Below are 9,596 nucleotides of genomic sequence, written 5' to 3'. Positions count from 1 at the left end.
TTTTTCCATCTGAGTTTGTTCTTCTTATAATTTTGTTCTGTTCTTGACTTTTCCTTCTGTCGATTTAAATCTGGGAGGTGGTACCATGTATGTCAATCTCTGGTTGTTGTCTGTTCTTGTTGGTTCTCAGTCCACAGAACTCCCTTTAGGATGTTTTGTAGTGCAGGGTTGATTTTGGATACATACCTTATTTTCTATTTATCCTGGAATGTTTTGATTACACTGTCATATTTGATTGATAGCTTTGCTGGATAAAGGATTCTTGGTTGGCAGTTTTTTTCTCTCCCCATTGCCTTCTTGATTGCATGGTTTCTGCTGAGAGATCTGAGCTTAATCTGACTTGCTTGCCTTTGTATGTAACACTTCTGTTTTCCTCAGCTGCTTTTAGGATTTTCTCCTTTGGTTTTGGAGAGCTTGATTATGATAGGTCTCCGTGATTTTCATTTGGGGTCTGTCATTCCTGGAGTTCGTTGAGCTTCTTGAATGTTTATCTTTTCACTCTTCAGGATGTTAGAGAAATTTTCTTCCAGCAGTCCTTCAACAATTTCCTCTGTGGACTTGTGTGATTCTTCTTGTTCTGGAATGCCAATAATTCTTAAGTTATTTCTTTTCATGTTGTCCAATATGAATCGTAGACCTTCTTCAATTTTTTTAATCCTTTTTTGTGTTTGCTCTTCTATCTTAGTGGTATTGAGAGATTTGTCTTCCAGCTCACTGGTTCTGCCTTCCATGTCTTCTATTCTACTCCTTTGCCCTCTCAGAGTTCTGATATTGTATTATTTTGATTGTTTGGCCCTCTCTGTGTAGGTCCTGAATTGTTTCCAATGCTGTATCTATCTTATTTGATTGTTCCTGTAGCACTTACTGACTTCTTCCTTATTTTTCTCAACTCCGTTGTAAAATGTTTTGAAACAGTTTATAATCATTTTTCTGAATTCCTTGTTAGGCATTTCCAATGCCTGCCCTCATTCCAGAATGTCATCCAGATCTACCTCTAGGTCATTTGTTTCGGGCATTTTATCTTTTTTCTGGACTTGTGCTGATATGGTCATCTGCTTTTGCTTTTTGGACATGTTTAGTGTTTATCTGTGGCCTTAATACTTAATTGATTATGTGTTTTGGTATTTTTTGTGCTGATTGCTTCCAGGTAGATGTGATCAGGATGTGGGCTTCTCTTTTCACTCTTCTTATTGCTTTATTCAGAGTTAGCTTTCACAGGTGTTGTCTGTTTCCCTGGTGTATGGCAGTTGGTATTGGTTCTTGCCTGGGTTTTAGTGTTTTATAGAGTGTGGTTGTAGCTTGACTATATGGCAGCAGTTGCTGTCTCTTCTTGGGTAATTTAGGGAGAGAAAGAGTCCCTCGAAAGTAGAAGGGGGAGCATACAGCAGCAAAACAGCTCCAGAAAAAAAAAAATCAAAAAAGCAACAACAAAAAGACAAAACTAGACTGAATACTATATAATTGCAGAAAAAGGAGAGAAGGGAGAGAGAAAAAAAATCTGTAGCCTAATATGAGTATGACGTTAATGTCCTCTCTTCAGCAGCTTGCCTTCAGAGCTGCCTGAGAGATTTCAGGATGCCACCATTGGCTTTTATGCTGTACCTCAGGATTTAATTTAATGTTTAGCCTGTTTCAAACTCTCTGTTTTAAACTCTCTTTTCCTCTCTACACTCCTGTCCTGGCCTTTCCCGTATTTAAAAAACAAACAGTTCAGGGCCAGCACTTGGGCTCAGAGTATCTGTGCACATGTGTGGCAGAAGAACCCACCAGTGGTGAGGGTGAGGGGTGTCCATTTGTTCAGGCACCCCCTCTAGTCACCAGAATGGAGGTATGTAAACAGTGGGGGCACCAGTGAACAGATACCAAAAAAAAAGACAAAATCCGAAGAAAGCAAATACAGCAAAGTGTATTGTCCACCTTTGCGCCCAGATTCCTGCAGCGTTTTTCCATGGTGTGTCTGCTTTCCCGCTTGGTCTTGCTGTTTGGTTTCACCCAAGTTGTTGGCTCGGGCCAGCGAGCCCAGCAGATTTCAAAGTATGTGATTTCTTACTTTTGCTACAAGTTCCACTAGCTGTAAGCCTTCAAACCTTTTAAATATTCCTATCTCTGTGGTTCCGAGTTTTGGAGCTCTGCCCTGGGTCTGCTTTGCCTGGTATTCTGTGATATCACTGATGGCGAACTTCACTGCACCTCCACCCTAGCAGCCATCAAGCCCCGCCTCCAACAACAAAGGTTTTGTCAAAAGAAACAAGTGAGTGATGGTAAGGGATGGCTCCTGTTTTATCTGACAGGAATATAAGAAAAGCAGAGGTGAGGTCTGGAGGTGTGGAAGTGTTCAAGGAAAGGAGGCCGCTCAGAGAACCCGAAAGCCCCTCTGGCCTCCTCTGGCAGGGCCTTCATGCTGGTCTCCCCTTCTGTATTCCCCCACCCCCACCCCACCATGTACAGCTTGTTCTCTCTGATTGTCGTGTCCTAACCTTTCAGAGCTAGGATGAATACTAGATGCTTTCAGCACCATGGCTTATGAGTTTTTAGGTGGTTGGTGTCACCTGGGGCTTGTAAACAGATGTTCTACTTTGAACTATTGGATTGGCGGTATGTGAGAAAGAAAAAGGAAGTCTAAGGTGAGATGAGGAACTGAGGAAGTATCTTCACTTCTTGGGGTACTACAGCTGCTTGGCCTTGTGTGTGCGATGGGAGATGACTTTGAGGGGAACGAGGCAGAGTCACTGGCTAACCTTTCCCTGTGCTGCTTTTGCACACAGTGCATAGATTCATGGGTACAGTCTTGTTCTTTAGGAAATGAAACTGCCAGGACATTCTGGGCTAGGGAGGGGACCCTGTGATCTTAGCTGAGCCACTGCACTCCCGTAAGCCTCCTGGGAGCGGCTGTGAAGGGTTATAGCCCATCACCTTCATGGCTGTTGAGAGAATGAAGTAAGATGTTATTGTTAGCTGCCGTCTAGTCGGTCCCTGACTCACAGTGGACCGAACTCAGTCTATCCCCATGATTGCTTGCGGGTTTTCTTTCACTGGCTGATTTTCAGAAGGAGATTGTCGGGTCTTTATTCCTAGTGTGTCTTAGTCTCTTCAGTACCGTAACAATACTCAAGTCTCCACTGGTGGTGGCTGTGTATAAGATGCATTGACTGGGAATTGAACCTAGGCCTCTTGTAGGGAAGGTGAGAACTCTGCGAGGGAATTACAACTGCCCCCACCTGAAAAGAGACAGTCTGTGAAATCATTCAGTGTGGGCCCAGTATATAACAACATTAAAAACAGATTCCTTTTCTTGCCCCACAGGCTGTTCCCAGACTTCTCCAGTTATAAATCAACACATCAGTCCACACTGTTGACTGAATGCACAGGTTACTATCGTGCAGCCGTCATGTGTAATACACGGTGGCAGATTCCCAACTGACCTCTCAGTACAGTGCGGCCTATGTGTTGACAACACTGGAGCAGCATGGAAGAGAAGGTGCCCCTGTCTGCAGGGTGGCTGAGGGGGGCGCATCAGGGAGCAGAAGGGTGGCGCCCAAGTGGGTGGTCCTCAGAGTCTGGGAGGGCGAGTGATGGCCACCAAGCCAAGGTAAAAAGGAGTCACAGATTGGATGGAGTGGCCCCAGATGCCGACTTAAGGCATTTGGAATTTGGAATTTATCCCAATGTGGTTCTCGAACTTGAGTGTGTATTTCAACCCCCTGGCAGTCTGGTTAAACACAGATCTCTGGGCCCCGTCCCCAGAGATTCAGATGTAGCAGGTCTGGGGTGATGTAGGGCTTGAATTTCTAACCAGTTCCCAGGTGATACTGATGCTACTGGTCTGGGGACCCCACTTTGAGAATCCCCAGTCTAGAGGCAGTGGGGAGAATTGCAGGCTGTTGATTGAGAAAGCCCCATGAGATAGCAGTGGGGTGGCTGGCCGGGTTGGGGGTACTAGAGATGCGTGAGTACTTGTACTGTGGAAGTAGAGAGGCAGACGAGCTTTGAGAGAGATTTTGAAGGACAAGTTGACAGTCACTGACTCTAATGGTCACAAAGAGGGGCCACCCGCAGTGACTCCTTATCACAGGATAAGTGATGCTGGAAGTCAGACCAAGTGTGTGTGCGAGCACTTGACTCTTGCAGCAGGTCTTTGAACAGTGCTGTAGGAGAGGGGACAGAGGGGCTCTGGCCTGGGGTTGGGAAGCCCCTGACAGCTGTGCCAAGCCATGTGTGCTCTTTTCCTGAGAAAGATGTGAGTCCTCAGACACAGTAAGCTCCCCAGGAGCCAGAGGCAGGTGCAGGTGGACTCTGGTTACAGATTGTCTGCACTGGAAGTGAATGCATGGCCCCAGTCTGCTCCATCTGCTCTAGCCACCTCGATTCACCCAGGGGGTGTCTCAGAAAAAAAGGCCTGGGAATCTTCTTGTGAAAAATCAACCATGTGCTTTTCTATACTGACACACATGCAGCTGCCTGGAGTTGGTGTCAACAGCAAGTGGTTCTGGTGGTGGGTCTCTTTGGATGATGTTTGTAGGTCTCCTTGCACCTAATGGAACCTCACATCGTTAGCGTTACTTTCTCACTGTCCTTAGCGTGGCCGAGGAGGCCCTGGAAGGGCATACATGGTGATTGGTGATTGACATAAATCCAGGCTGGCCCTGCCCTGGGCTTCGGGCCACAGGGCACTGATGGTTGGGGAGCCAGGACAGTGGGCAGAGCCCACAGCGCCATACCAGGACTCCAAATTTTCTTAAAGTGCCACTTTAAGACAATTTTATTTGGGCAGTAACATCTCTGTGATATTCTTGGCAAAAGTTTTAATGAACTGGAGCCCTTGAAATCTACTTAGAGTATTAAGTAGAACCTCATGGTGTATCTTAGAGACTAAAGGTGAACCTTATTTAATGACTTTATTGACCCAGAAAGAGACTTGGGTTGATTGGCTGGTATGTGCAGAATTTACAGGGTGTCTGTTTCATTTGGTGGAGTCCCTGGATGGTGCATTGGATGCTTCCCAGAGATGCCTAAGAAGAAAGTCTTGGTAATCTACTTCTGAAAACTCACCCAGTGAAAAGCGTGTGGGACCCAGTTCAACTTTGACACGCAGGATGGCCATGAGTTGGATCTGATGGCACTTGGTAGGTTTGGGGCCATGTGGCTTCAGTAGACATCTACACTGAGGCTGGAGACAGAACTGTGCTTTGGTTTAAAGCAGTTACTGAAGTGGCAGTATCATTTGTTAGAAATGCAACCATTCAGTTTTCACCCTAGATCCCCAGGTGATTTTGATGCATGCTAGGGATTGAGAACCACTGGCTTTCTGAAAATAATCGTGGAAGAGAGAGCTAAGTCTGGTTCATAGGATTTCTTGTCTCTGTGTAGGCAAAAGTAGCCCAGGAGCTGTGTTAGGCAAAGCTGCAGTTGACTGCAGACACTGCGTACAAACTCCAAGTCCTGTCTCAGTCCTGGCTGACTCCCGGTGGATGCTTATCTGGTTCCATTGACTCTACTTAGGGAGGAAAGCTGGCTCAGGTTCCTCCTCACAGGAATGCAAACTGTTGGAATGCTGTTACAATTGATTTCAAGAGAGGGGAGCCATTCTGTGCATTGTCTTTTTTTTTTCTCCCTCTTTAGAATTAATATTCACTGTATTAAAACTATGTGTGGTACAAATGGTGAAGTGCTCCACTACCAACTAAAAGGTTGTTGGTTGGAACCTGCCTGGAGGCACCTTGGAAGAAAGTCCTGGTGATCTGCTTCTGAAAGGTCACAGCCCTAGTTTGACTCTTCAGTCTGTGGGGTTGCTATGAGTCAGAATCAGCTCCATGGCAACATGTTTGAGGTTTTGTTTTTTATTAACCGGGCAAAAACCCTAGTTCAGAAGTTTTTCGTTCAATTTTCACATCTTAATCTATTTAATGTTCTGGATTAGAAGGTCGGTTTGAACCACAGGGTGGATGGTTCAAGCTCACCAGTCGCTCCTAGGAAACCCTATACAGGGTCGCTGTGGGTTGGAACCGACTCGATGGCAATTAACAACAACAAGAAGTCAGTTTATAAATCTAGCAAGTTTTTGAAGTTGGGACTTTGAATACTATCCAGCCCCATTTATAAATTTGGCCACTGACAACTTTTAAATATTGCACACACATTTTGAAGCATAACATATTTAATTTTGTTTTTCAGTTTTTGAGTTGTCTGATTGCAAAACAAACCCTTCTCAAGTACTTAAGTAATTCTCATAAACCTTATAACTTAGTCTTTCTTGTAAACATGGAAAGTCTTAAGTTCTCAATGTTCTAATACTGCTTATTCACCTAATAACAGCTCATTATACAATCTCAAATCTAAATCAATTATATACTTTAAATTAGAATAACAAATCTAATCAACTCTGTTGTTGTAGTTAAGTGCCATCAAATTGGTTCTGACTCATAGTGACCCTCAATAGGGCTTCCAAAGAGAAGCTGGTGGGCTTGAACTGCCAACCTTCCAGTGCTGATCCTAGAGTGCCACACCAGGAGTCCTATCAACTATAGTGGTTATGTGTGGTGGAGTCGGTTCCGATTCATAGCGACCCTCTACAGGGTTTCCAAGGCTGTACATTTTTATGGGAGCAGAAAGCCTCATCTTTCTCTTGTGGAACAGCTGGTAGTTTCAAACTGCTGACCTTGAGGTTAGCAGCCCGATTCTTAACCACTATGCTACCAGAGCTCCTTAATCAACTATGTGTTCTGCCAAATGATCTTAAACATTACAAGTTCTAAAATAAAACCCCAAATTCCACGTTATAAAGCTATCGATATGATCGGTCTGACTTATGAGTATTTCATCTTCTGGATATAAAATTTGAAATAGACCAGGGATAAGATACATAGTCCCATTAAGGATATAATTGTCATTGTCAGCAATTTTGGGATTGCCTTCTCAAGTGAGCTTTGGGGGGATGATTTTTTAAAAAATATTTTTTAAACAAAGAGTTTATTTGAAAGCAAATTTGGAAAGTAGATGTGGCAGAATGTCGTTTTTGCACCCCATCCCCACCCCTACACACCTCCTGGGTGACAACTGCTCAGTAGGTGGTTTTCAGGTCACACAGAAAGCCGGGAACCCTGGCAATCCACAAGGGAGATGGCTAAGACATACAAACCAGACTGTGGAGGTAGTGGTGCTTCCCAGGTGCCGGGGCTGCGGGTGTGTGTGGGCGAGGATAACTGAAGTCTTGCTGTCCTCTCCTTTCTGGCAGGTTGGCCTCATTCAACTTGGGCAGGAGCAGGTGCTAATCCAGCCTCTCAGGGATTCCCGGGGCCCCTTCAGTGGACGAGAGCATCTGGTTAAGCGCAAATGGTCCTCGATCCCCAGCCCTGCTGCCAAGGCGCGGGTCCCCCGGCAGCTCTGCAAGGTTCTGACAGGTGAGTCTGAGAAACGGCCACGAGTGTTTTAGTGCATACTGACAGGTGTGTCCCTGAATACATGCAAGTTGTCAAGCAAGGACCTCTTCCTTTCTGTCTACACGCACTAGGGTCAGTGCTTGTTTCATGTGCAGCACCCCTTTGGAAATGTCGTTTCTGGAAGGAACGCTGGCACTCCCATTCATGTAGTGCTTCACTTTGATTATATCAGGAGTAAGCGGAGGCTCGGAAAATCCCAACAGCTTCTTTATCAACCCCCAGGAGTGGCGCTGTAAGATCAGCACAAGGTTGGTGGTTCAAACTCACCAGCTGCTCCTTGGAAACCCTATACAGGGTCCCTCTGAGTCAGAGCTTACTCACGGCTTAAAACAACCACAGGTTGGTAGCAGAGCTGGGGTGAGAATTTCCTCCCTCAGATGCCCTGGCCTAGAAGTCCTGGTGGTGCTGAGGCTTAGGCATTGGGCTGCTAACCCCAAGGTCAGCAGTTCCAACCCACCAGCCGTTCCAAGGGAGAAAAGCAAGGCTGTCTGCTTCCGGTAAAGGTTTACAGTCATGGAAACCCTCTATAGGATCTCCATGCATTGGAATGGACTCGATGGCAGTAGGTATGGATGGATGCCTTGGCCAGAGCTTGCTCTTCTATTCTAACCCAGTGCTCCTTGGCTGAGCAGAGTAACGAGAGTCCCCTGGTGAGCTCTAATAGTGGGCTATGGTGGGCAGTGATTAAAGCACTCAGCTGCTAACTGAAAGGTTGACAGTTTGAACCCACCAACTGCTGCGTGGCAGTCTGCTTCCATAAAGATTTGCAGTTTTGGAAACCCCATGGGACAGTTCTGTACTGGAGACCATGGGGGTCACGATCAGTCATAATCTACCCAACAGGAGTGAATTGGGTGGGGTCTAGTAGAAGCCCTGATAAGGCAGTGGTTCACCCTTAGCTGTTAACTGAGAGGATGGAGATTCGAACACCGGCTGTTCAGTGAGAGACAGATGTGGCTTGCAAAAAGATTGTTGTTGTTAAATGCTGTCGAGTTGGTTCTGATTTATAGGGGCTTCCAACGAGCGACTGGTGGGTTTGAGCCACCAAACTTTAGGTTAGCAGTCCAGTGCTGATCGTACAGCACCCCGCCAGGACTCCTTCTTGAAAACCCTATGGTACAAGCAGCTCTACCCTGCCCTGTACGGTGTCTCTGAGTTGGAATCAGTGGCAATGAGTTTGGTTTTGGGTTTGAGTGATTTATAAAGCAGTGGTGCCAAAAGTGGGGCCCCTGGGCCAGTAGCGTTAGCATTACCTGGGACCAGCTGAATCAGAAACTCTGGCATTGGGCCCAGGAATCCGTGGCTTTACAAGCCCGTGAGGTGACTTCAGTGCTCACTGATTAATGTGTGGGAACTACTGCTTTACAAAATGCCACGTGCTGGCCATTCCCCAAGAACCCTTCTCTAATGAGTTTAATGGATAGCTATGATTAGGGGTTCAGTGTTTTTGATAGTTTACATGGGAGAACATTAGCTTCACATTCATCATATTGCATATCGTTTCATTGCCATGGTTACTAGCCCCTCCATGCATCATCAACCAACCAAAGGGTATACCCTGCAAGCCTGCCCCTCGGTTGTCAGCACACAGCCCCTCTCCCTCTCTGGATCTAGAGTCCCCAGCCCCTCCATCTCTCCACGTCATAGTCTCTGCCTCCATCTCTGGTATCACCGCTTCTCTGGGTAGGGTCTTGCTCTCCGTTCTTCTGCCTTGATAATCCCAGAGACCTCTGCTCCCGGACTGCAAAGTCAACCACTCCCCTCATTTTGTTACAAAATGTCTACCTTTACATTTCCAACCCTCACAGTCAGTCCTGATAGTAATTATTCACCATTGTACCACATGAGTGCTATCCCCACCTCCTTTCATCAGTCCTACCCAGACAGATTGGATACTACTCAGTGGAGAGTCTACCTTTCTCCGCGCCCTCTGGATTTAGGCTCCCTCTTGAAAGTTTGTAAGCCAGTCACTTCTTGTCTTTGTAGCACCCCCCACCCACCCATTTTGGCTAATCAATGTCCAAATTGCCCATTCTTATCTACTCTGTATACTGAGGGGGTGAATATGATCCTTGCTGTAAAGATTTGTTCCCTCTTTTGAGCTACTGCATCCATAGGTGTAGGTCAAGTTCATCAAATTGTATCAGATTACTCTTTTTT

At 46.0% G+C, this 9,596-nt stretch overlaps 1 protein-coding gene across 1 annotated transcript in view; it reads left to right on the top strand.

Moving 5' to 3' along the window:
* The window catches only part of ADAMTS17 (ADAM metallopeptidase with thrombospondin type 1 motif, 17), a 744,430-nt gene that overhangs the window by 24,242 nt on the left and 710,592 nt on the right, over positions 1–9,596 (top strand). Inside the window, exon 3 of the mRNA XM_006872136.1 lies at positions 7,232–7,397. Coding sequence (XP_006872198.1) covers positions 7,232–7,397 — 166 coding nt within the window. The remainder of the gene's footprint in view (positions 1–7,231; positions 7,398–9,596) is intronic.

Source organism: Chrysochloris asiatica, unplaced genomic scaffold (assembly GCF_000296735.1).
Source record: "Chrysochloris asiatica unplaced genomic scaffold, ChrAsi1.0 scaffold00184, whole genome shotgun sequence".
NCBI classification, from domain to species: Eukaryota; Metazoa; Chordata; class Mammalia; order Afrosoricida; family Chrysochloridae; genus Chrysochloris; species Chrysochloris asiatica.
The sequence above is the reverse complement of the archived record's forward strand: the minus strand, read 5'-3'. Positions and strand labels throughout refer to the sequence as shown.